General features: G+C 39.9%; 1 protein-coding gene across 1 annotated transcript in view; it reads left to right on the forward strand.

Moving 5' to 3' along the window:
- ARHGAP8 (Rho GTPase activating protein 8) overlaps positions 1-27,779 on the forward strand; it is a 50,639-nt gene that overhangs the window by 1,467 nt on the left and 21,393 nt on the right. Inside the window, exons 2-6 of the mRNA XM_026677609.2 lie at positions 3,990-4,095; positions 12,621-12,761; positions 15,080-15,167; positions 17,207-17,338; positions 22,852-22,938. Of these exons, the coding sequence (XP_026533394.2) occupies positions 4,059-4,095; positions 12,621-12,761; positions 15,080-15,167; positions 17,207-17,338; positions 22,852-22,938 (485 nt within the window). The 5' untranslated portion in view covers positions 3,990-4,058. The remainder of the gene's footprint in view (positions 1-3,989; positions 4,096-12,620; positions 12,762-15,079; positions 15,168-17,206; positions 17,339-22,851; positions 22,939-27,779) is intronic.

Genomic DNA, 27,779 nt, shown 5'->3' on the forward strand with positions numbered 1-27,779 from the left:
AAAAATAATAATAACAATACAATTTTATTGAAACTGTTTTAAAAACAAGAGTAAGAATTATCTCAAAGAGAGTAAGAAGGAAAAAAAGAAGAATAAATAAAAGAGACAGGGAAGTGCAAAAAGAAAAGTACGAGAAAAATAGAAAAGAAAGAAAAGCGATAAAGAAGAGGCTTCCAATCTTCTTTACAGCAGTTATAGGAATGATTATAAATTTACCTCTTTCTCTAAAGCAAGGGTCTTCAAACTTGGCAAGTTTAAGACTTGTGGACTTCAACTCCCAGAATTCCTGAGCTAACATGACTGGAGGAGGAATTCTGGGAGTTGAAGTCCACAAGTCTTAAAACTGTCAAGTTTGAAGACCTCTAAAGTTACATTGTGACTCTATAATCTAGCTTGCCTAATTGTCAAACCAAAAGTATAAATTCATTTTTTCCTGCTTTATGCAAAAAGTCCAACAAAGAGTCCGTAAAGATTTCCAGTCGGCAATAAATGTAGATTTCTGGTTGTAGTTGAACTACTGGCACACTCACAAATCATGATACCGCATAAAAATTGGCTGTACTTAGAAGAACATCAAAATGCAAACTCAGAGTAAAAATTCACATCAAGAAGCTGAATTGGAAAGCCAGCGTTTATTAGAGCAAACGTGAGTTTATTCCACATGCACAAGGATTCTTATCTGATCTGAATGTACTTGCAAAAAGAGATTTTATCAGAATTATTACTAAGAGGAATGCACTGTTATTTCAGGTTTTTTCCAATCTGGACTTAGTCACCCCTGAATGACACCAAAGAAGCACATAGGTTGTTTTTTATTTTAATGTTTTTCCTGCTTTCACTTTGAAGGACCATCTTGACTATGTTTGTTTTGTAATTTAAAATTAGATCTTGCAAAGGAATTCCTTTCATATAACATACTGCGCAAAGATGACGTTTGTGATGGAATCGAGGATTAAAAACAGGCATTGGTAAAATAAAAAATAATAAGGCAGGGCAAGGAGTTAAATCTACAAGCCTTAAAGTTGCCAAGGTTGGGAAACCCTGAAATAAACAATAAAAATACCCCCCACCCCAATCAAGATGCAGTTATCAAGAGGATCCTACTAAGGTTCTACAGGTAGTCCTCAACTTACAAAAGTTCATGCAGTACCATTCAAAGTTACACCACTGAAAAAAAGTGACTTACGACCATTTTTCACATAATCATTGCACTATCCCCATGGTCAAAGTGATCAAAATTGAGATGCTTGGCAACTGACTCATATTTATGATGGTGGCAGCATCCTGGGGTCATGTGATCCTCCTTTGCCACCTTCTGACATGCCAAGTCAATGGGGAAGCCAGATTCACTTAATGTTCTGACCAAGGCTTCCTGAGACAATCACAATCACACGCTGTTCCCAAAACCCTCCCCCTTTTTTTTTGTTTCAATGGCTGTGAATTATATGAGTCCCCAACAGTTTGTGAATAGTCTAACAGAAGTTTACCACAGTCTTTTGGGGATAAGGCTGATAAGCACCCACCTTTACCTCCCTTGAAATGCTACCAATGACTAAATTGCCAATTAGCTGTAGAAGGCCAAACGGAGCACAAAGTCAACATGAAGCTTCAGAGTTTAAACCGACAGGAACGAACAAAGTTGCTTCCTGCAAAGGCTCATGTCCCTTTGCTACTCCTTTATGGGAGGGGCCAATCATCTCCAAGCCTTACTCCCGAGTTGCCCCTTTTATCTTAACTGTTCTTGCCTTCTGGCAGCTCTGCGCAAGTGCACACTGGGAACAGGCTCCCCCTGTTCTTCGGCCTCGCTGCTGTCAGATTCTGGAGGCTCCGGAGTCAGCACATAACTCCCAGATGGCCCTGGCCCCATCTCTGTGTCGGATGCAGATCCCTCATCCGAGCCCTCCCCAGACTCCAGGACTGGCCCATGTTCCTCCCCACTGTCCAACTCTGCTGCCAGCTCCGCAGGCCACCAGCGGACCACAACACTTAGCAATTGTGTGACTCAGTTAACAACTGCAGTGATTCGCTTAAAAACTGTGGCAAGAAAGATTCTAAAATGGAGCAAAAGTTACTTAAGAAATGTCTCACTTAGCAACAGAAATGTTGGGCTCAATTGTGGTCATAACTCAAGGACTACCTGTACCATAAGTACAATTAGCCTCCTCCTTGGATCCCACGGTATAGGAGTAAAGTTTGATTCATGCATTCTCCAGTCATGATTGACTGTTCCAATGTGGACAGCAAGATAAGGTCTGACTGCACCAAACAATTTGTGTGCTTGTTTAGATTAATGTTTTTCAAACTTGGCAACTTTAAGGTAAGTAAACTTCAACTCCCAGCTTTCCCTAGATAAGCATATTCAAGGAAGTTGAAGTCAATACATCTTAAACTTGCCAAGTTTGAAAAGCACTGGCTTAGACAGTTCCTTTATAGTGGATAGATGTGGTCTTATTTGTCCTCTTTCTGAAAAATAAACTCATCAAGATAGTTTGCAATTAGATACATGGTGCATATTAACCTAATTTTTTTACCACACAGAACTGTTTAACCTATGATTGGTGATGTTGAGTTTGGCTGACAAGCAGAATTAGTTTTATCAAGTAAAATCTGCTGTCAGATTTTTTGCAATGAATGAAAGTTAACTACATCTAATTGGAATAATTAAAGCTACAATTGTGCTGTCAAGTCTGTCTACCTTGTTATATCTCCCTTAATATATTGCATATGCAGACACATAGCTCTAAATATTAGGTGTAGTGTATGCTACAGCAATGATTCTCAACCTTAGCAACTTTAAGATGTGTGGTAGATTTCCCCAGCATGCTGGCTGGGGAATTCTGGGAATTGAAGTTCATTCATCTTAAAGTTACTGAAGGTGAGAAGGCTACACTAGAACACCTGAAATTTGCAAAGTTGATGGAGCTTTGGTTGGGGGCTCTTGTAGCTATACCTCCATCTCTCTCTCTCTCTTTCCATAGTTAATGTGAAAGATATCAAGTTTCCTTCTCCACATATATATCTACACTTATCTGCTGGATTCTTGCTGTTTCCAAGATCTCGGAACATACAATTTTAAGGCTTGTTATGCTGCAACTTCTTTCTGCCATATAGATAAGACATCCCCACCCTAATGCAATTGTGAAAAGTATTGGCCAGTTCATCATGAAATATTGAGGTGCCTAATGTTGAGATGTTAGTCTTTCATCTCCATGATACCTGTATTTTAGTAATCTTCTGGAAATCTACCACCCATCTTCAGTTGTTTCTGCTGATTTCTTTAGCTGTCCTTCCAAACAAGCTATCACTTGGCAACACAACCTAAAAGTTTTGAGGACAATCTTGACGTAGACCAGGGGTGTCCAACCTTGGCAACTTTAAGACTTGGGGACTTCAACTCCCAGAATTCCTCAGCCAGCAAAGCAAAGTCTTAAAGTTGCCAAGGTTGGACACCCCTGACGTAAACACTGCTCACTATAAATTAGTTTTTCTTTCCTTCTGGATAAATAGACCATAATTTTTCAATCCCCTGTGTTTATCTTGAGGATGGCAAGCAATACACCTCAGTGGTAACTTTCTGCCCTTGGTGTCACTCCTCTTCAAATAATTGCCCCTTGAACTAAGCATCACACAATCTTTATCAGCTGCTCTGCAGCCTCTGACTTTATGGGTGCAAAAGTGAAGATTTTATGGTTCCATAACAGACCACTTGTCTGGATAGTGGACATACCTGCACCAATAATGATCTGTGTATTAACTTGCTAGTGAAACTGGAAAGATGCTTTATTAACAGGTCACAAAATATTAGCAGCCACTAAGATACCCTAAAGCCATTTATTTCTGTTCCTTTAAGCTGGATTCTAAAAAACCAGATTCAGATTAAATTCCACAAAGAATCTCTTAGCACAGCTGGAAAAAGAAAAGGCATGGCATGATTAAATAATGGCAAGAGACTTTCTAAAATTTAGATACTCACTTTTGTCTCTGTTTAGGTCTGATCGAGAATTATTGGAGCATCAGTCAAATACTAACCTGATAAACGAATTTTGTTCATCCGAAGGATGTCTGCAGCTGATTTTGAAAAGTTAGCAGAAATAGGTAAATATATCAATATCTCTATATATTTTGAGCCATCAAGTGGTGTCTTCTGAGTAATTTGGAACATCAAAAAAATTGTTTGATGGAATTGTGTATTATATTTGAGTTAACAAGCTCTGCTGTGGCCATATTATCAAAAGCTATTTGGGATGAAATTTAGTTTGATGTGCAGAGTGTATATGAATTATTGGTATGCACATCTTGTGAAATTGTAGGAGATAATATTGCTCTCATTCTAAACTGTGGTGCAAATGAAATGATTACTTTAAACAGGAACTTCAGAAAGCTGGAGATGTCACTTTCTCAATTACTTTGAATGGCATTAAGGTGAATTTAGCATGCTGAATGGCCCATCATTTTGAAAAATTGCTCTTAATGTGTAATAATGCAGACTTTTGACTTCTTTAAAAAAGGCGTCACTGAAAATTTAAAAATACATGCATGGAAAAAAGAGCAAGGGTGAATTCCAATGGTTTAATGAGAAAAACAATTGCTTGTGTGGTACCCCAAAACTATTGGATTTTATCCATCAAGATCATGTTCATGTTCTTAACATATGTTTAATTCAGGCATTCAATTAAGAAGAGATTTTGTATTCTCCTTCATAAATGATAGTCAAACCAGTCTTAAAACAAATTGAAGTAGATTTTCAGCAACCTCAAGTTTTTCCATTAAAACTTTACTCAGCGGTTATAAAACATATTCTTGCTTCAATAAGAATTGAATCTTTCTCATTATTAAAATATGCCATTCTGAATCTTTAAAGCAGTGGCTTATACTTTTAAACTTTCCACACATTGTATTTCTTATTTCTATTCAGGGGCATCTGGTACTCGGCTGTTTAAAAAAAAGGCAAGATGGCTGCTCTGATTGTACGATTGAAGTCACCATCTTGACTTTTTTGACCCTCCTGCAGAATCCCCTGTAGCTGCAATGTGATGTGTAATAACGGAGATGGTTAAGTATCCCTGGAGCCAGAAAATAGTATTTTTAATGTTTTCAGCAGACAAAATACTGTACTGGGGACCAAACTAGATAAGATAGCTACCATGTTTCACTTCTCTGGTTGACTTGTCTGAGCGGGAAGGCCTGCTTTGGAGAATAAAAAGAGGAGGGGATATGAAAAATGGCCAGTTTGTGGCACCTACCACTAGCAAGATGTTTAAAAACATGTCTGCCAAATGTTGGAAATGTAATCAGACCCCAGGCATGTATTACCCACATGTGGTGGACATGTGCAAAAGCAAAAAAAAAAAAAAAAAAATTGAACAAAAATACATACATGGTTAGAAAAAATATATTAAAGCAGCATATAGATTGAAAGCAGAAATATCTTTGTTGCATATAGTACCAGAAAAGTATGATAAAGGGAATATATATTTAATAATGCATGTTTTGACAGAAGCAAGAATTATATTTGCACAGCACTAGAAAAATGGGGAAACACTTACAGAAGAAGACATAATTTTAAAGAAATATTAAACTATGCAGAAATTGGACATATTGACGTTAAAAATAAAAGAAAAAGAAGACACAATATTTTCAAACATGGGATTCGTTTTACAAATGGTTGGACAATAGAGGTAGAAATTAGGAACTGGAAAAGTAGTATTATGTAAGCAAATTGATACAGACAATACGCTGTTCACAAAGCATTTATGTGCGTGAAGAGAAAATGTATAAATAAACTGTTAAAAAAGAGAAAAATTGCCAGTTTGGTCAGCAAGATGAGAAGCAAAATAAAAGAAAGACAGTCAAGAAAACCATAAGAACCTACTGTGCTGTCATCCAGTGGTGGGATTCAAAAAAATTTACTACCAGTTCTGTGGGCGTGATTTGGTGGGCATGGCTTGGCTTGGTAGGTGTGGCAGGGGAAGGATACTGCAAAATCTCCATTCCTTCCCCACTCCAGGGGAAGGTTACTGTAAAATCCCCCATTCCCTCCCCACCCCACTAACCTGCTTTCCTGCTCCGTTCTCCTATGCAGGGCAACGAAAGGAGACCCAGCCAATCAGCTGGGACTCAGTGGGAGTCAGAGAATAGATGGGGCGGGGCCAGTCAGAGGTGGGATTTGCCGGTTCTCCGAACTACTCAAAATTTCCGCTACTGGTTCTCCAGAACTGGTCAGAACCTGCTGAACACCACCTCTGATGCCATCTCAAGTCAAGGGAGATACAGGTAGTCCTCGACTTATGACCACAATTGAGCCCAAGATTTATGTTGTTAAGCAAGACATTTGTTAAGTGAGTTTTGCCCTGTTTTATGACCTTTCTTGCCACAGTTGTTAAGTCAATCAATGCTATTAAGCTAGTAACATGGTCATTAAGTGAATCTGGCTTCTCCCATTCACTTTGCTTGTCAGAAAGTCTCAAAAGGGAAACACGTGACTCCCGGGACACTGCCACCATCATAAATATGAACCAGGTGCCAAGCATTTTAGTTCTGATCACCTGACCATGGGGTGGCTGCAACATGGTGAAAAATGGTCATAAGTCATTTTTTTCCAGTGCCGTTGTAACTTTCAATGGTCACTAAATGAACTGTTGTAAGTCGAGGACTACCTGCATTAAGTGACTCTTCAATGTTTGGTGTCTATCCAGTTTGTTAGGTATAACATTGATACCAAATATGGTTTGGGTGAATAAATATATAAAACTTAGATATCATGGTTTAAGTGCTTATCACTTTAAGCACAATGCAGCAGGCAATTAGCCGATTAAGGGTGCGGTTAGAAGTTACAATATAAGGAAGCATTAGAAGCTGGAAAGCTTGCTGGCTGTAACTGACTGTAACTGTCTGCTGTCTGTAACTGTGTACTACTGACTGTAACTGTGTGCTGCTGCGACTAACTGTGATTACTGACTGTGAGTGCCTGTGACTGAACTGTTATTGTTTGCTACTGTTTGCTGAATATCCAGCGTTTGTTTCTCTGGAGAGTGAAACCGGAGGAGGAGAAGATATCTTTATCGGCTGATAAAGATATTGCAAGGACTCTTAACTTGGACTTTACTAGTGAGTCTTACTGGATGGAAATACTGTGAATGACTTAATGGACTGAATGACAATGCTTAAACTCTAACTGGATTAAAAACTATTTAAACTACAAACAGTGTTTGTGTTCAGTGTGTGTATACTCTGGGGCCCTTCCACTCTCGTTTTGGCTGCCTGGCTTGCAATACTCTGCTAGGGGTTAATCCCCAATCCCTAACATTGGTTATGGGCCCAGCAGCATAGTCTAAATAACCAGGATATAGCAGAGAGAGTTGGTGTGAGTTGCACATTACTGTAAAAACAAACTGTTTTAATTAGTTTAAAATAGTCAAAATATCTGAAGAGTAATGGCACAAGTAAATTTGTCACAACTGTCCATGATATCCAGGCTGGATGGAACAAACTATGTTTCATGGTCAATGAAATGTAGTTTACTTCTACGCAGAGAAGGTTTGTGGGACATTATAGCAAACCCACCAGATGTGAGTAGCTGGGATCCTGCTAATGATGATGATAACGAAAAGTTACAAGACTTTAAACTGAAGAATGAGCAGGCTTTATGCATCATAGGACTGACTTCTCTGTGATCAGCAGCTTGTCCATATTCGTGGAGAAGAAAATGCTGCAAACTGCTGGGAGAACCTCAGGAAGATTTATGTTCGGGACAGTGTAGGAGCACATATAAATCTTACACGGAAGCTTTTCGAACGCATCTTCAGAGGAATGGAGATATGTTAGTTCATTTAAACTGTATGAAAAGCATTTTTCAAGATTTGCAAGAAAAAGAGCTTATATTTAATGAACTGCAACAAGTCTACATAATATTATCTTCATTAGATCAAAGCTATGATGACTATGTGACTTCGTTAGAAGTATTGCCAAAAAGAAAGCCTCTCATTAACCGAGATTACAGGCAGGCTACTAGAAGAAGCCAGAAGAAGGCATGAGCGTGACGAGCTGAGAGAAGATAAGAAAGAAGAGAAATTATCTTCAAAGCTTGAAAGAAACCAGCAAAGCAAAGTACAGCACCTGGAAGAAGAGAATTTATCTTCGACGGCATACACAATTAAAAGTGTTTTATTTGTGGAGGCAGAGGACATTTGGCAAGGTTCTGCAAAAAGAGAAAAAGCCAGAATGTAAAAAAAGCCAAAGAAAGCATTTGAACTAGCCACGTTTAGCAACTCTGATGTGAAGAATAATTTATGGGTGGTTGACAGTGGCGCATCCCACTGCATCACAAGAGATAAGACAAAATTTATAAAAATGTCTACAAGTTCTCAACATATATCACTTGCTAACGGCTGGAACCTGAAAGCGAAAGGTCAAGGTTTTGCACGTTGTCCGTACATAAACCAGGATATAAAAATGTTGTATGTACCGCAACTAAAGTTTAATTTGCTTTCAGTAAGGGTATTAGATAAATTAGGTTATGTAATTACTTTTAAGGATAATAATTGCATAATTGAAAAAGATAACAAAAGGGTAACTGCAGCTTTAAATGGAACATTATATGTCTTAGATAATAGTAAGAAAGGGGAGGCTCGTACTGTATTTAATAATATAAAGCCTCATGAAGAATGTATCCATTTATTGCATAGGCGTTTGGGGCATGTAAATTTTAAAATGCTAAAACGTACAGTTGAGTTATCTGAAGGAATAAGGTTAAAATCTTGTGATAAATATTTGCGTTGTAATGTTTGCTGTGAAGATAAGAGCAAAGTATTGCCTGCAAATAGGCTAAATGGTTTCAAAACAAAAGAACCTTTAGAAGTAGTATTTGCAGACATAATAGGTCCAAAGAAACCCAGTATGGGGGTGCTAGATATATACTGAGCATTATGGACCATTATTCTAGATATGGGTTTTGCTATTTAATGAAAAACAAAACTGAAACATATCAACATTTTTTCAATTGGCTTAGGTTTGCTGAAAGAAAGTCTAAACGACAACTGATAACCCTGGTGACAGATAATGGTATGAATTTATTAATAACAAATTCCAGAACAGACTTAAGGTAGCTGGAATAGAGCATAAGAAGTCTGCTCCATACAGGCCAGAACATAATGCTTTTATTGAAAGAAGAGGCCAAACACTACAGGCAATGGTTAGAACAATGTTAAATGATTCTGGGTTACCTGATTCTTTGTGGGGAGGCTACAATGTGTGCTAATAACATATTGAACAACGTTGTTAATACAACAACAGGTGAAATTCCATTCACCAGGTGGCATGGCAGGAAACCTGATCTAAGTTACCTGCACACATTTGGTGCACCAGCATGGGTGCATATTCCTGCACAACTCAGAAAAAAGGGCAACATAGAGCTAAAAGATTTTTCTTCGTTGGTTATCAGGCAAACCATAGGGCATTTAGATTTTGGGAGAAAGGCACATCTAAAGTGTTATGTAGTGCTAGTGCCCAATTTCTAGAACATGAAGGATGGGAGAAATTAGAACAGGATGCCAATAAAGATGTAATTATTGAATCCTATAGAAATCCCATTAGTTATCCCTGTAACTTTAAAAATAAAGTAAAGAGACAAATACAGGATGAAATAGTGCCCATAAAGGAAGAAACAGATTCAATAGCTGAACAGGATGAGGAAGATGAACAGGTAATAGTTCAACAAAGTCCTCCTGTAAGCCCTGTAATTCCCAGAAGAACTACACGTATATCTAGACCGCCTGATAGGTACCAGGCTAACACAGTGTGTCAGATTAATCAAGTTCCTAATTCTGTAGAAGAAATTAAAAAGTATCCCACTAAGGAAAAAGAAAAAATGGTATGCAGCAATGAATAAGGAACTGAATTCATTAAGTGATATGAAGGTGTATGAGAATGCCAAATTACCTGCAGGAAAGAAATCCATTGGCTGCAAATGGATATTTAAGGTAAAAATAGATAAAGATGGTAATTTAATCCATAAGGCAAGGTTAGTAGCCCAAGGTTTTAGGCAGAATGCTAATGACTATGATGAGGTGTTTGCACCTAGTCTTAAGGCAGCAACCTTGAGGGCAGCTTTAGTGTGGGCAGCTAGTAAAAACTATATAGTTAACCATTTAGATGTGGAAACTGCTTACTTGCACGCCCCATTAAAACATATTATTTATATGAAAAAACCTGTTGGTATTAAAAGTGAATATAAGGATAATAATGATTGTTGGTTGTTAAAGAAAAGCCTCTATGGTCTTAAACAATCAGGCTATGAATGGAACCAGTATATTGTAAAGGAACTAGACAATATAGGATTTAAAGCTGGTTTAGCCGATCCATGTCTGTTTAAGAGGGAGACAAATGGGAAAGTATCATTATTATTACTATTCACAGATGATATTGCATTGATAACTGAAACTAATGATGAAGCAAATAAAATAATATCATCATTAGGAAAGAGAATAAAGATCAAGCAATTAGGGAGATAAAGAAGTATCTCGGTTTGAATATAAAGAAAACACGGAAAGGTTTTAAGATATCACAGGAAGATAAGATAAGCAAATTGCTAAAAGATTACAAGATGGAGCTTTGTAAGCCAGCTAAGACTCCAATGAGTCAGGAGTTTAGCAACACTGATGTACAAAGCCCTGAGTTTGATAAGGTGATTTATCAATCTTTAATTGGTAGTTTGAGTTATATTAGTAATTGGTCTAGACCAGATATATCGTACTGTGTGAATCAGTTGGCTAGATTCAATTCTGCACCATGTGAAAGACACTGGATTGCAGCTAAGAGGATATTAAGATATCTTAAAAAGACAATGAATTATTCATTGTATTTAGAACCAAAGGGTGATTTAATTTTGTGTGCTTATGCAGATGCTAGCTTTGCATCAGAAAGAGACACTAGAAAGTCGACTTCAGGAACAGCCATAATGCTGGGTAAGACATTAATAGGCTGGAAGTCAATAAGACAACAGCATATAAGTTTGTCTACTATGGAGGCAGAATTCTCCTGTTTATCATTGTTATGTACAGAATTAATAATGTATAAACAAATGTTAATTGATATAGGTATAACTGTAGATTATCCTATAATTATACATGAAGATAATCAGGCAGCAATTCAAATGGCCACAAATATTGGAGTAAAAACAAGGAGCAAGCATACAGATCTAAGATACCTAAATGTGAGACAATCTGTAAGAAGTAAGATGATTCAGCTAGAGTACTGTATGTCGGAGGACAATTTAGCTGATAATTTTACTAAAGCCCAAGGTGCCAGTAAGCACCAGGAGAGTTGTGAAAAATATGGGATAAGATTGTAAAGGAATTATATATTTATTTCACCCAAAAGGGGAGTATGTTAGGTATAACATTGATACCAAATATGGTTTGGGTGAATAAATATATAAAACTTAGATATCATGGTTTAAGTGCTTATCACTTTAAGCACAATGCAGCAGGCAATTAGCCGATTAAGGGTGCGGTTAGAAGTTACAATATAAGGAAGCATTAGAAGCTGGAAAGCTTGCTGGCTGTAACTGACTGTAACTGTCTGCTGTCTGTAACTGTGTACTACTGACTGTAACTGTGTGCTGCTGCGACTAACTGTGATTACTGACTGTGAGTGCCTGTGACTGAACTGTTATTGTTTGCTACTGTTTGCTGAATATCCAGCGTTTGTTTCTCTGGAGAGTGAAACCGGAGGAGGAGAAGATATCTTTATCGGCTGATAAAGATATTGCAAGGACTCTTAACTTGGACTTTACTAGTGAGTCTTACTGGATGGAAATACTGTGAATGACTTAATGGACTGAATGACAATGCTTAAACTCTAACTGGATTAAAAACTATTTAAACTACAAACAGTGTTTGTGTTCAGTGTGTGTATACTCTGGGGCCCTTCCACTCTCGTTTTGGCTGCCTGGCTTGACTACTGCTGCAATACTCTGCTAGGGGTTAATCCCCAATCCCTAACACAGTTCCTCTCGGAAAACGAGTCTTGTGTGGAGAGAACAGCTTGCCCTCGAAAGTTGTGGGAGCTTCATCACTTGAGACATTCAAGAAGAGATTGGACTGCCATTTGTCAGAAATGGTGTAGGGTCTCCCGCTTGGGTGGGGGGTTGGACTAGATGACCTACAAGGTCCCTTCCAACTCTGATGATCTGTTATCTGAGGAAAGAAATTGAAAGGAAACCTGGAAACCATATTAGATGGCTTACTTTTGCTTTTAGGAAAACAGATGGCCTGTCAGCATTTGTAGGAATGGGAGGTTGCCATAATCCAGCCTGGCATTTGTCATTTGTCATTTGCCCTTAAGGTGGTGCTGTAACAGTGAATCCGCTATTATATATTTTATATAAAGGTATTCCCCCCCAAAAAATTTTTTTTAACAGGAGGGGGTGTTGAAATTGTGATTATTTTTCTCACTGGAAAAGACAGTTGAGTAATCTCGTAATCTAGCCTTGTCAACAGCTGTAAGGAAGTAGAAAAGTATGCTAAAATATTTTACTGAATGGACAGCTGCAGATGGTTGGATTATTAACCGTCATTTTTGTCTTGTTTCCAAAAATGCGTCTCAATTTCGGTTTGCTTCAGAACTGCAGAAAGATGAAGCTGAATATACAGCAATGGCAGAAATCAGGAGCTTTTCTGCAACGCAGTCAAACCGAGACTTTGGAATAAGCCTCAGTCACCCATTCTACGATGTGGCTCGACACGGTATTGTTCACTCTGCAGGTACATTTGCTGCTAACATCACAAAGGTTTTTGCATCCTTTCTTGCCCCCTTTTTTTTCCAGCTCAACCAGGAGTGGGAGGCAGGAATCAAATCTGCAACATGGCAAGTGTGGTACCACAATTGAAATCATGCCTTTTGGTGTGTACAGATATATGTGAAGCACACACACTTTTATTATTGATTCGATTTAATATATTTGCATAATGCTTCCAATGCTGAAGCATCTTCATATGCTTTGTCATAAAAACAACTAAAATAAAACTCATTTCTTAAAAAGATGAGAGTATATTGGGGGGAAACCTCATTTTTCTAATATCCATACCAGGAAAGTTCAGGATGAATGTGTGAGTTTTAACACTTACCCAAGAGATCTTACAATATTTGCTTCCTGAATTTCAATGAGAAGCGATCTGAAGATTGTGGCTGCCAACTCACACATGTAGGAAGACTTCCTGGATCCCCTCAGTGACCAATCAGTTCAATCAAATGCCTGAGTTTTCATTTTAGAACTGGGGTAGATCATGTGGTGGTTCAGCGGCTAAGACTCTGAACGTGTTGATCAGAAAGGTTGGCAGTTCGGCGGTTTGAATCCCTAGTGCTGTGTAACGGAGTGAGCGCCCGTTACTTCTCCCAGCTTCTGCCAACCTAGCAGTTCGAAAGCATGTAAAAATGCAAGTAGAAAAATAGGGACCACTTTGGTGGGAAGGTAACAGTGTTCTGTGTGCCTTCGGCATTTAGTCATGCTGGCCACATCACCACGGATACGTCTTTAGACAGCACTGGCTCCTCGGCTTTGTAACGGAGATGAGCACCGCCCCCTAGAACTGGAAACTAGCACGTATGTGCGAGGACAACCTTTACCTTTACCTAGATCACATTGACCTACCTAAGACTAAAATGAAAATTCAGATCCTTGGCTGAAATCTGAAGAGAACTCAGTTACATATACCATAGCCAGCATGATCTTTGCAGTCACATCCTTCATTTGAGGAGTAAGGAATGAAGAACAGAACTAGGATTAAGAAACATCAAAGAATATTGAAGAAGGTAAAAAAAATACCTCATGGTTTACCTCATGGTAAAAAAAAAAAAAACACCTCATGGTTTAATCGAGATGAAATCTTGCCAACACACCAACCAAGGCATATGAAAGCAGCGAAGTTCTGCCAAAACTAGAGAAAGTGATAGAAATGCAAATATTTACTATCAGTTCAAGCAGAGAGTCTCTAACAACAGTTTAATAACTTTGGGGAGTTATTAATAGATTATTATATTACATCTTCAACGAGCAACAAAACTTCTGATTGTTTAAAAAGCCAAATCAGCAGAAAATGAGTGTCGCATTCAAATCAATAGCACTGATTGCCTTCCATAAAACAAATTTTCTCCTTAATTGGGCCTGAACAAGGCAGTTTCCCACTCTATATTTTATTCCCATAAAAGTTCAGAGTTTGAAGATCTGCAAATGTTTCCATATCTGCAAGTATCCAGACACCTCATGGTTGAGGACTATTAAATGACACTTCCTGGCCATTGATATACTATATATATATATTGTAAAGATCTTTGTAAAATGTGTGATCAAAAGTTGACTGTGACACTTCCAGGCCCCTGTGAAAACAATCAATGAATTGTCCAGGTTTAGCAAAACCCTTCGATACAGAACAATCAATATCCTCAATATGTTTTGTGTTGTATTCAGTTGCCTGAATTGAGAAACGATTAGGGCTGCTTAGAGAAGTTGACTGAAGCCCATACATTCTCAAATTGCTTTGCTCCCAACATGTGAAATCAGATAGTTGGTCACCCCAACTATTTTAGGGTCCAAAATATCCAGACTAGGGGCTGCAACGGCATAATCAAATATTTTAATATTTTTAAAATATTTTTAATATTTTATCAAATAAAGGTAGTCCTTGACTTATGACTCATCGCTTAGCCCCAATTGAAGCTCCGCCCATTTATTATCTGCCTATAGGTGGAGCTTGCCTGTTTGTGACCATCATCTTGACTTTTGTGGACCACATCCATAAACATCCCTTCTGTTGCTTCCACTGCTAACAACAAACACAGCTTTAATAAAGTGTAAAACTGACTGTGTGCAAAGCTGAGGTTTTAAACCAGTGTTTTTCAACTTTGGCAACTTGAAGGTGACCGGCTGGGGAATTCTGGGAGTTGAAATCCACCCATCTTCAAGTTGATAAAGTTGAAAAACACTGCTGTAGACTTAAGACTCACCTTTCAACTAGCCCTCCTGAGTAGAAAACTTGAACTTCTGACCACGATTTCACCTCGATACCCTTTGTTGACTTTGCAGGTGACGACGCTTTGGGGAGAAAAGTGATCACCTTTAGTTCATGCCGCCTGCCTCCTTCTCACCAGATCAACCACCACCAGTTATTGGAGTAAGTCCATATATTCTTGGCTTTCTAGTCCTTTCTGCTTTTCCCTACTGCACAAATCCAGTGTTTGCTCAGGTGACTTCTCTCTTTTATTTTTATCTATGCATTAGTATCAGCTTCAAGTCAGGCAGAAATAACAGTAGCATAAGAATGTACAGAACACATCCCATCCAGTGGTGGTTTTCCAATTTTTTTCCCTATCGGTTCTATAATGAGAGCTTGCTTTGCGTGCGCACACGCTGAAGGTGCACTTTGCATGTGTGCGCAGATCTCAAAAACAGCCCTCTGTGTCTGTGCTACTGAGGTGAGTTGTTTTTTAGCTCAGCTGAGGCGCGGCAATCTGCTCTACCACGCAAATCAGCTGAGATAAAAAACAAGGGAATATAGGACAGGAAAGGGCAGGTGGGTGGGGCCAGCCAGAGTTGGCATTTGCCGGTTCTCCAAACTAGTCAAAATTTCTGCTACCGGTACGCCAGAACTGGTCCAAACCGGCTGAATACCACCTTTGATCCCATCTGCTTTATTGTCTACAAGTTTTTATATTTTTTTAAAAAATGATAACCTCCCTCACAATTTTTTCATTTTTGTTTATAGTTTTCTGTATTGGATGGAGTTTTGTACCCTGTACCTGAATTGATGTGTTAATATCCGTTCCCACAAAAGCCATTTTTAATTTCTTTGACGTTTTTGGTTATATAGGCATGTCAGGCACCGACGGTGTACGTTTTCTGTGAAAAGTTTCTTATGTACAGGTAGTCCTCGAGTTACGACCACAATTGAGCCCAAAATTTATGTTGTGAAGTGAAACATTTGTTAAGTGACATTGCCCCATTTTACGGCTTTTCTTGCCACAGTCGTTAAGGGAATCATTGCATTTGTTAAATTAGTAACATGGTTGTTAAGTGAATCTGGATTCCCCATTGACTTGGCTTGCCGGAAGGTCGTAAAAGGGGATCACATGACCCTGGGACACTGCCACTGTCATAAATATGAGTCGGTTGCCAAGCATCTGAATTTTGAACCACCAGGATGCTTCAACGGTCATAAGTGTGAGAAAAGGTCATAAGTCATTTTTTTCAGTGCTGTTGTAAATCCGAACAGTCACTAAATGAACTGTTGTAAGTCGAGGACTACCTGTACATATTGGTTTTGTGGAGATTTTTGTCTGGAAGAAGAGAAATGAGAACAATCCAACTTCTTTTAGGAGGAATTGTAAGAATTTGAGGGGAAAGTCAACATCAGCAAGAGGGGTGTTGGATGTGGTGTCATAATAAAAGGCCCATCCCATTGGAATACGCACACCTAAAAGGAATGGGGCTTCAGTCAAAGTACCACAATGTCATCTTGCAGGTTTTGATACTTCCCAGGGGTGGGCTCAAACATTTTAGCAAAGGGTTCTCTGCCCAGTAGCTGGGTGGGCGTGGCCATGGTGGGCGTGGCCTAGTCTGCCTACTGCACCATGTTGGGGGAGGCGTTTTGGCCCTCTGGGCTCCGGAGGCTTTCTTCGAGCCTCCAGGAGGGCAAAAACAGCCTCCCCCGAGCTCCGGAGGCCCTCCAGAGACCAGAAATGGGTCCATTTCTGGCCTTCCCAAATTTCCAGGAGCCCCATTTTCCCCCTCCCCAATCGACCACGTGGGGACTCCTGGGAGGGGCGGGGCGGGGTAGGCAGGGCCAGCCAGGAGTGGGATTTGGGGGTTCTCCGAACTGCACAGAATCTTAGTTAGGGGCTCTCCCGAACCCCTGTGAACCCCCAGCAGCCCAGCCCTGACACTTCCCCATCTCATCCCACACAGGGGGTCCCTGAATTGAGGGTTCTTACGTTCTCAAGAATGCCCTGAGCTCTCCTCTGCTAAGAAGGCGTCCGTGGCATTTGGCGCTTACTGAAATTTACCTGCACAAGTGTGTGAAAATGGTAAATATTCAGGATCAAGTACATTCCTTTCCTTTCTTAGATGGAATTGTTTTTAATCCCTTTTATAAACCCCGAGTGTGTCTGTTAATGCTGCATGTTGTTTTCTCCTTTTCCAAAATCCTCTTTGTAGATATTTGAAGTACACGCTGGAACAGTATGTGGAAAGCGATTACACGCTTGTTTACTTTCACTATGGATTAAACAGTCAAAACAAGCCGTCTCTCAGCTGGTTGCAAAGTGCCTACAAAGAATTTGACCGGAAGTACGTTCTTTGTTTGTTTGTTTGTTTGTTTTGCAAATGGATGGCCTTACTTGTAAAAGCACAGTTCAGCCAAACTGAAATATTAACTTAGAACTAAGCAACTCAGAACTAAGGAGAAATTTCCTGACAGTTAGAACAATTAATCAGTGGAACAACTTGTCTCCAGAAGTTGTGAATGCTCCAACACCGGAAGTTGTTAAGAAGAGATAGGATAACCCTTTGTCTGAAGTGGTGTAGGGTTTCCTGCCTAGGCAGGGGGTTGGACTAGAAGACCTCCAAGGTCCCTTCCAACTCTGTTATTCTATTCTATTTTAATTTTTACTGACTATCGAACTTCATCCTTTCTGCCTTCCAAATTGCTTTGGTCTGTCTCTTGAGATCATCTCAACATCCTTGTGAATGGAAGAGATGCTGAGGGGTAATGGTTAGAAGAACCCAGATTCCAAGTTCAATATTCTTGTGGTTACAGCTAAAGTGGCTCTTACAAGCCACAAAGCCTACAAACCACATGTAGTTTAAAGAACACAGGATCTATATCACTTTTACGTCACGCTAATGCTGGGTTGCTTCACCTCAGCAACTTTTAAACTGTGTGGATTTCAACTCCCAGAATTCCATGTTGACTTCAAGCCCCAGAATTCCCCAGGCTTCAAAACACAAAATTTGTGGAAGAAATGCTATATGATTGCTTTAGGTTCCTGAAGGAAGACTGGATATAAAATCTCATGAATAAGAGAATAAGTTCATAATCCTGCCATTGGGCCTTGTCATGTGTGCTTTTTCAGCTCTCCTTTTGATATTATCAGAAGAATGTTTGATTATTATAGGGCTGCTCTCTATAGAACTTGAAGGAAGAATCTTCCTGGGGTTCCTGGCACTTGGAATATGAACTACTGAGCCTCCCTTCCATGCCTTCTTCAAAAAACTCATTTTCTTGCCCTTCTGTGTGGGTATAGAAAACTGACTAATTCTAAACAAGGATATCTTATATTTATGAGTTGGACTCCCAACTACCTTGAACTTGGAAAAGTGTGACAATTTTCACACTTTCAGATGTCGGATGCTACCAAAAAACATTGGCGCTTTTTTCTACTTTTTTCTCCTGCCAGCATGAAACAAAACCATAAAGAGGTTTAGCCGCCTCTTATCTGTTAGCATGAACAAGAAGGCCCTGAAAATGCCCGGCTTATCAAAATGCCAATTAAAACCAATCTTTTTAAATTGATTTTTTTTATCAATTTAAACAAAATTGATACTATTTTCTACGTTATTTTTGCCCTAGTATGCAATCACTTTATCTTGTGCACCCATGTGATTTTCACCAAAAATTTGACACTGACTAGAAGTTACGTAATGATTCATTGATGCCGCCCTTTTAATTGGCAGGTTTTTTTTCAAGAGAGAGCAATTGGCCAACCTTGTCTGGTATTGGAAAGGCCAAGTTTAGTTAATAATTGGATGGAAAACCACTAGGAAATTTCAGGACTATAAATTACATTGGGAATTTGAAATACAACAACTTGGAAGAAATTGTTGGGAATTGCTGGATTCGTGCATTCAAATACCAGGAACAGGGCTTCTTTAGCACAAATCTTTTTTAAATATTTGTAAAGTAATAATTGCTACAATACAACCCAAGTCACAGTATTTCTATAAAAATGAATAATAATGTCTAATATGAATAACAACTGTCACACTATCCAGAAGAGGAATTGTAGCTTTCTTTTCAGAAGAATTGCAACAAGCAATGTACAGAATCTTTTATACAGATAACTCACATCTCTTCTTAGCCTTTTGGCTAAGATCATGTGTAGTCACATATATTTTTAATAATTCTATAAGCTGAAGCATTAAGGCGTTCAATGTAGTCATGTAAAATAAAATATTAATATTATACTGATCCATTACAAGGTTGCAGAATGTGTTACAACATGGTGTATATAAAGTGTGTGGATAATGTTAGGCAATGTTTTTCCACCTTGGTAACTTGAAGATATATGGACTTCAGTTCCCAGAATTCCCCAGCTAGCATGCCAACTGCGGAATTCTGGGAATTGAACTTGTCATATTTTCAAGTTGCTAAAGATTGAGAAACATTAATGTAAGTATATGATATAATAACTGCAGTCATTATGTCATTATTTTAAACAAAGAGGCAAATTTATTAACAATCTTTAGGGACCCGCCAATTCCTGTCGAGCGGCAGAGTAGAATGTATCTAGAACAATCTCCTTCCCGAAGCCAAAATGGACATGCACTTCCCAAAGCTGAGGGAAGATGGAGTTATAGGGTGGAACCACTGTGGACTGAACAATTCAGCAACCACTCTAAACTTAAAAAAAAAAAAAATATGATAAGGATTCTATGCCAGGTCGTGGTTGACTCTTAGTGACCACAAAGATCGATTTTCTCCATAACAATTTATCCTAACTGGCCCTTCAGCTCAGAGGTGGTATTCAGCAGGTTCTGACCAGTTCTGGAGAACCGGTAGCGGAAATTTTGAGTAGTTTGGAGAACCGGCAAATCCCACCTCTGACTGGCCCCACCCCCATCTATTCTCTGCCCTCCTGAGTCCCAGCTGATCGGCTGGGCCTTCTTTTGTTGCCCTGCACAGGAGAACGGAGCTAGAAAGCAGGTTAGTGGGGTGGGGAGGGAATAGGGGATTTTGCAGTAACCTTCCCCTGCCACCCACCAAGACACACCACCCCCACCAAGACACACCACGCCCACAGAACCGGTAGTAAAAAAAATTGAATCCCACCACGGCTTCAGCTCCTTTAACTGTCACTGTACCTGAGTCCATCCACCTGCTTTTCTTTCTTTCCATCTTTCTGCCTACTAGAACCTTCTCCAGATAAAAAGAGGAGGCAGCATTCACAGCAGGCTAGAAAAAGCAAAGTAGCAGGCATGCTTATCTCTCCTGAGCAATGCGTAAATGTTGACCCTCATTCTGCTTCGTTCCTCTCTGCTTCCAGCACCGTGGCAGAGTTCAAATTCACCTTGAAGGCAGGAGAGCGATCGTGTTCATTCAGCACAGCTTGGTTACTGAGTTCTCCCATTTTGTGGGTTGACAAAAGATCTTTGGATCTGTCAAAAGGGACAGGTTGACACGGCTAAAACAAGTAAAGTTTTTGAAGTGACAGGTTTGGGCTTTGAGCTATCCCAAAGCATCCTGCTTTCTGCAAATAACTGCAGGCCCCCAAAAAACATGGGGTTTAGGGGGGGCTGCACCCCAAAGACATGGGATGATTCTTCCAAGCAGATTTCTTTATTGTTGTTCCCCCGTGGACCAAATGTTGCTGAACTGAAGCATCCTATTATCTACAAGAAGCATATACTCTGAGGACTATGAGGGAGGACAGTCTTCACCCTTTTTTTCCACATAAACTAGAGATGGAGAACGATGGCTGGCTCAGGAATTCTGGGAGCTGAAGCCCACACATCATAAAAGGGCCATCATATCCCACCCCAGACATACACTGTTGAGCTCAGATGCTTCATAGGCTTCAGAAATTCCCTCCTTCCCTCCTGGGAATCCTGACTATTGTGGGAAGCTACCCCTCTCCTAGAAAGAATTAAATATTTTGAGAAATATTTTTTAAAAAGGCAGGATAAAATATTTCCCCTAAAAGAGAAATAAAAATCTTGAGGGAGGCAGAAACAGAGGTGGTCTTCAGCAGGTTCTGACCAGTTCTGGAGAACTGGTAGCGGAAATTTTGAGTAGTTTGGAGAACCAGCAAATACCACATCTGACTGGCCCAACCCCCATCCATTCTCTGCCTCCCGAGTCCCAGCTGATTGGCTGGGTCTTCTTTTGTTGCCCTGCACAGGAGAACGGAGCTGGAAAGCAGGTTAGTGGGGTGGGGAGGGAATGGGGATTTTGCAGTATCCTTCCCCTGCCATACCTACCAAGCCACACCATGCCCACCAAGCCACGCCCACAGAACCAGTAGTAAAAAATTTAAATCCCATCACTCAGAGAGCCAGCTCTCCCTCCCAGCAGATATTTAGTGCCCATTAAAGACTAGGCCAGCCTATCTACAAAACAAAAGACATCATCTAGGGTGATGGGGTTAAGACATGACCCACTGGATAGGATTATCTAACAACAGAGCTCACTGCATTTCAAACTCTCCTAAGGACATTGCATCAGCAAACTTCAACCAAACCTGGGACTCAGACAACCTCCAGAGCTATGACCTCTACAACAGCCAGTAGAATACATGTTCTTGCACAGGAACAGGAAGCTCAAGTGCAAAGCCCAAGAGGAGGTGTAAATACCCCCCTCATTCTCAAACCTATGTGGCCGGCTGCCTAGAACCAGGTGCTTGGTGGTTCTGCTTCACCATTAAAACCATCTTTCCCATCAGCCTCCATGTTTCCAGTGTCTTTTTCCCAGCTTGGAACTGAAGCAGGTGGATATTTCTTCCAACACTTCCCTCCATCACAATAAGAGGGAAGAAAACAGCAACTGGACGTCAAAATTCTAATTTCAATGCCATTACAGCTGCACTGAGAAGTAATTCCCAGTTGTTCAGCAGACTATGGTGATGCCAGCCACCAGTAAGGACACAGTACATCATTTACCTGCAAGGATCCTGGCTGGACTTGTCTACAAACACAGATACTGAAAAAAAATAGAAGAAAAAAATTGCAGGGGCATGCATAAGCGCACCAACGTGCCTACCGTCCCTGTCCTATTGTTTCTCTTATTCTTCTTTTATTTTTCTTATATGTACCCATTTCATGTATTCATAACTATGTATACACTTATACTTATTATCTTGTAAACAATTGGCAAATCAAATAAATAAATAAAAATAAATGTCATAGAAAAAAATCGCTATACTTTGTTACTGCTGAACTGGCAAAACAAACTTCTCATTGGTTTTATAAGGACATATTTTAGGGACATGCAGGGGGCTGCAGTCAATATCTGCAAGATGGCAGGCATATCACATTGCCAGCTGTTTTGCAGATTTTGAGTCTCCTTTCAGAATGAAGACTGTTTGGAGATCAATTTATTTGTGCCAAGTTGCTTAGTTTTCATCATCTTTCTTCATTTTCTCTTCCAGCTCTCATTACGAATTCAAAGCACAAATACATCTGAACCATAAACATTAAGTCAAATTGAGTGTGTGATACTGTGTGTGTGTGTTAGCTGCATTTATAAAGATCTTTTCTCTTCTTCCTTTTTTTCTTTCTTTCTCCATTTCAGGCACTTCGCTCATTTGGAGAGATTTATTTTTCCCTCTGTCTTCATTATTCGCACCAAACAATTTAGGTAGTGGTTTGTAATGTAATAGCTGTATAATTTTCACCTACTTGAATTCCATCTAAAACTGACCATTTCCTCTCTTTATTTTGCATTCAATTCCCTTTAAATGAGATGTACTTGGAAGGCAAGTGCATAATATCCCAGTAATGAAAACTTTTGCTTTCATTCGCTTTGCAGCTGCTTCGCGCCACACCATTTGGAAGCCCTCTAAGCCATTTCATTTTCTTTTCTGCAGATACAAGAAGAATCTGAAAGTGCTCTACATTGTACACCCCACCAACTTCATCAGGATAATTTGGAACGTTTTCAAACCTCTGATGAGGTACAGAAGGAAAGCTAAGTTCTTTCTCTTTTGCCATTCTTCAGGGGATGTCTGGAAACATCTGCATGATGTGAGAAGTACATAAAAGTATCAAAAGTCAACAGACTTTTGATAATCTGATCCATAGGAGGCTTTATTAGGGAAAATACTGCAGTATGGACCCCTCTACTCCAGAAGAAAAACATTTTCTAGGAGGAAGGAGACACTCCCATTTAGTGAATACAGCTTATATAGGTTTATCAAATCACATGGTTACATAACACTTCCTGTTTCCCATATAGGGATGTTTTACAGCGTTATACAACGTTTTCATAAAAAGTTCCAACCTTTCATGGACAACTTCCAATATCAAATTCCAGAAGATGATAAGAAAACATTAATATCTCTTAATGTGGTTTATAATGTCAGGGCGCCCCAGCACATACCTCTAACTTATGCCAAGTACATAGTTTTGCAATCTGGTATAATTGTCCAGCAAAAACACATTTCACAACTGTTCTGAGCTTTAAAAGTTCAAACTGCAAACGCAAAATGGCTTCAGTTCGGCTCTTTATATTCTCAGGTGTAATAACCAAATTTTTACTTATAACAATGATAAAAAACGAAGACTGAAATTGTTGGGGGAGTCAGTAGTCTTTAAACAATAAAGATGTGGTTTTACTTCCGAGTTTCCAACTAAACCTGTTTAGACTAGATGTTTTTTTCCCCGTTTGTATGGCCTGAGCCTTCCAATTTCATTTGGCCTTTCCTTCCTGGCCAGGGGTGGGATTCAAAAATTTTTAGCAACTGGTTCTCTGCCCAGTTGCTGGGTGGGCATGGCCATGATGGGTGTGGCCTAGTTGGCCTCCTGCACCATGGCGGGAGGGGAGGAAGCTGGTCATTGGAACTACCAGTTTGCCGAACCAGACGTAAAATTAACATCCGGTTCACATGAACCAGTCTGAACTGGTTGAATCCCACCCCTGTTCCTGGCAATCGCCAAAGAGGTTATCCCCAGAAATCATTTGAACAACAGCAATGCCAGTTCTGTTTTTTTCAGTATGGTGGCTCTGAGGTTCTGTAGCGGCCACTGGGATTCACCTGAAAAATGTGTTGTAATTATGGAGGAAAAGAATATCAGGTGCTTGTTCAATTAATTGAGTGAGCAAATGGGTTTAGTGCATTGTGTTGCCACTATGAGGGCCACAAAGGACCTTGTTAGTCCTGTTCTTCTGTGGCTTTTATGTTGAGGGTTAAAATGAAGTGTCAGCCCTCAGGAATTCCCTTGGCTGGTTGTCCCAGCAGGACTCAGTGGTGGGATTCAAAAGATTTTACTACTGGTTCTGCGGGTGTGGCTTGGTGGGCATGGCAGGGGAAGGATACCGTAAAATCCCCATTCCCTCCCCACCCCAGTAACCTGCTTTCCAGCTCTGTTCTCCTGTGCAGGGCCACCAAAGAAGACCCAGCCAATCAGTTGGGACTCAATGGGAGGCAGAGAATTGATGGGGGCGGGCCCAGTCAGAGGTGGCATTTGCCGGTTCTCCAAACCAGGGGTCCCCAACCACCGGGAAACTACTCAAAATTTCCACTACCGGTTCTCCCAAACTGGTCAGAACCTGCTGAACACCACCTCTGCACCAGATGCCTTTTACCTCAGAAGAGTAGGAATGGCAGAAGAACCTCAAAAATATCAGATTCCACCCATAATCGAAGCCATGGTTTATGGTCAATGCGTGCAGAGCAATAGGAGGTCAAGCCAATTGGGCTTCTTTTTCCTTGCCTTTAAATAAAACCATGGGCCTGAACAACCTCACATTCAGGGGTGCCTACAGAGTATGGATGAAAAAATCAATATCAACCTAGTTTCTGTGACATTAGAAAGATGTCCTGACCATCTTCCAACGATGTTATTCTATTCTGTTCTTTTCTGTTCCATTCCATTCCATTCTTCCCTCTCGCGCATCCTCTTACTTAAACCTGAACATTGACTTCATTTCTCCTCTCCATCTTTCAGTTGAACTTCTCAACTTCTTTCAGCCTGTTCTCACAGGACCCATGTTCAAGTCTCTAGATCATTTTTTGATTACCCTGTGAACTTTGTCTAACTTGTCCCTCCTTACCTGGATATGCGTGTGAGATTTCCTAGGCATTAATGTTTGTCAGAACCTAAAAGCACTTCCAAGATGCATAACAAATTACAGTAGAACCTCTCTGGTCACGAATGCTTCTGACTACGACCAAATTGGGTTCCGACCAAAAAATGCACAAAATTTTTGAATCTGGTCACGAACGCACACTTGGGTGGCGATCAAACCCAACACCTGACTCAGAAATTCCTGAAGACAAAACATTAGAAGATGAAGAAATCGCCAAAGTTATGGAACGAATTATAATTGTGACCAGAGGTTCTATTGTATCTGAACTGGATTTGGTTGATTGGATAGCCATTTATCTGGAATGGTTTAGGGTCTCCTGATTATGCAAGGGGTTGGACTAGAAAACCTTGGGGGTAGAGAGAAGTAATTGATTAGAAATATGTATTGGAAGGCTTATATAGGATTAAAAACATTGAAAATCAAGAACGTGAATTCTGCAAAAGGGCTTCTTTCTAGCATAAACCTTCTCTTTGCGTCAATTAATTTTGTCTCTTGAAAGAATGAATTTTATTTATTTCATGCTACCTTCCAGTAGAGGGAGCTTGGATATACATATTTTCCACTCTACTCTGAGTAATTATGAAAGGCTTTTCTTCTCGCTAAGCTTTTTGCAGAATAATTTCCAGAAAAGTCAACAATGCTTAAAATCCATTTTAATTCCAGTTTATGGCTTTTCTGATATGCCTGATATTGTAGGGCAAAATGGCTGTGGTTTTTTTTAAAAAAAAAAAAAAAACAATTTTTAAAAGGTTACTTTGACTTGTAAAATTAATGAGCTTGTTCTGAAAATGGCATGTTAACTTATAGCAGCTTTGCACATTCCTGACCAAATATTTGGGCATAGCTACTTATCCCCTCGATTTTATTTCTGGAACTCATAATAGTATTTTTAAGGAGGAAAAGAGACACATTTTCAAAGGACTTTAGTCTGAACACTATATATGGGCTTTATAAGCAAAGGGTTCTATGCTTTTCCAGTACTGCTTTTTATCGGTCCTATTTTTCGTTACCTTTTTCCCTTTCATCATAGATTTGTACAAATTAATGCATCCAAGCACTTTGATCTTCAGAGAAAGGTTTGATGATGAGCTGTATTACAGTAGAGGTAGTCCTCAACTTACAACAGTTCATTTAATGACCGTTCAAAGTTACAACAGTGACTTACAACCGTTTTTCACAATTATGACCTTTGAATCATCCCCAAGATCATGTGATCAAACTTCAGGTGCTTGGCAACTGGTTCACACATATGACAGTTGCAGCGTCCTGGGGCCATGTGATCACCTTTTGCAGCCTTCTGACAAGCAAAGTCAATGGATAAGTGTTGTGGTTAGCCGGCAGCAGGTGCCAACGGATGAGGAGAGCGAGGACTCAGATGAGGGGCCAGGACCATTAGGGAGTAGACTGCTGCCTTCAGGCATTGTGGGGGCTGGCAGCAGTGATGAGGAGGTTCCCAAGGAGCCTGTGCCAAGTGCGTGTGTGCACAGGATTGCTCGCAGGAAAGAGCAGCTGCAACAGCACAGGCGACTCGGGAGTAAGGCTGCAAGATAATGGCCCTTCCTTCAAGAGGATAAAAGCCAGCTGTGAAACAAACCTTCTTTGCAGAAGGCAAAGACATTTTTAAACTCAGCCTCGTGGACATTACAGTTGGTATTGGAAGACTCTTGGGTTTTAACTATTTCTGTTGGTTTTTGGCAGTCTTGTAAAAACTTGGCAAGGCTCTTTCTTGTCGGAGCTAATTAGTTGGAAGCAGCCTTTTTATCTATGAAGAAACAAGATTCATAGATGAAACATTAAAAGGTTGTGCTGCTGCCTTTGTCTTGGGTTTGCTCTCTGGGAAACAGGTTGGGTCAGAATAGTAAGCCAGATTCACTTAACAACCAGGTTACTAACACATCAGCTGCAGTGATTCAGTTAAAAACTGTGGCAAAAAGATCATAAAATGAGTCAAAACTCACTTAACAAATGGCTCACTTAAGAACAAAAATGTTGGGCTCTATAAGTCGAGGACTACCTGGATTAATAAGAAAAGGGAGAGAAAATGTAACATTTTCTCAAAGAAAGGGAAGTTTCTTTGTCACCATCAACTTTCTTTGAGTCTTTGGCTCTAATATGAGTCCATCATTTCAACATATCTTTTTGGGGGGAAATGGTAGAGTTATGCACAGTTATGTGACAAATTATTCAAAATGATTGGTGTTTTACTACATTGCTCTTGGTTCTGCTAGAGATAACATGTGGAAGGGCACTGTGGAATTGCATCTTCCCCATCAGCTGTGGTGGCACAGTGGTTAGAATGCAGTACTGCGGCTAATTCTGCTGACTGCCAGCAGTTCGATTCTCACCTGCTCAAGGTTGACTCAGCCTTCCTTCCGAGGTGGGTAAAATGAGGACCCAGATTGTTGGAGGCAATATGTTGACTCTGTAAACTGCTTAGAGAGGGCTGTAAAGCACTGTGAAGCGGTACATAAGTATAAGTGCTATTGCTGTTGTTCTGTTCGCTTTCCATGGGAAAATGGGGCAGGGCTTAATTGAGCAGCCCTGGGCACTGTTTTGATTTTTTAAATATAATTTTATTGAACTTTATCGTAATATAAAATACAAATTAAAATAAAGATAGTAGGGAAATGGGGGAGGAAAAGAAGGGGAAGAGAGCTGTGGGACATAGGGGAAAGAGAGAAAAAAAACCCAGTGACTTCCAACTTT

This window comes from Notechis scutatus, chromosome 6 (assembly GCF_049901735.1).
Source record: "Notechis scutatus isolate UNSWTSFEM ecotype Mainland chromosome 6, rNotScu1.2, whole genome shotgun sequence".
In the NCBI taxonomy this organism is placed as follows: domain Eukaryota; kingdom Metazoa; phylum Chordata; class Lepidosauria; order Squamata; family Elapidae; genus Notechis; species Notechis scutatus.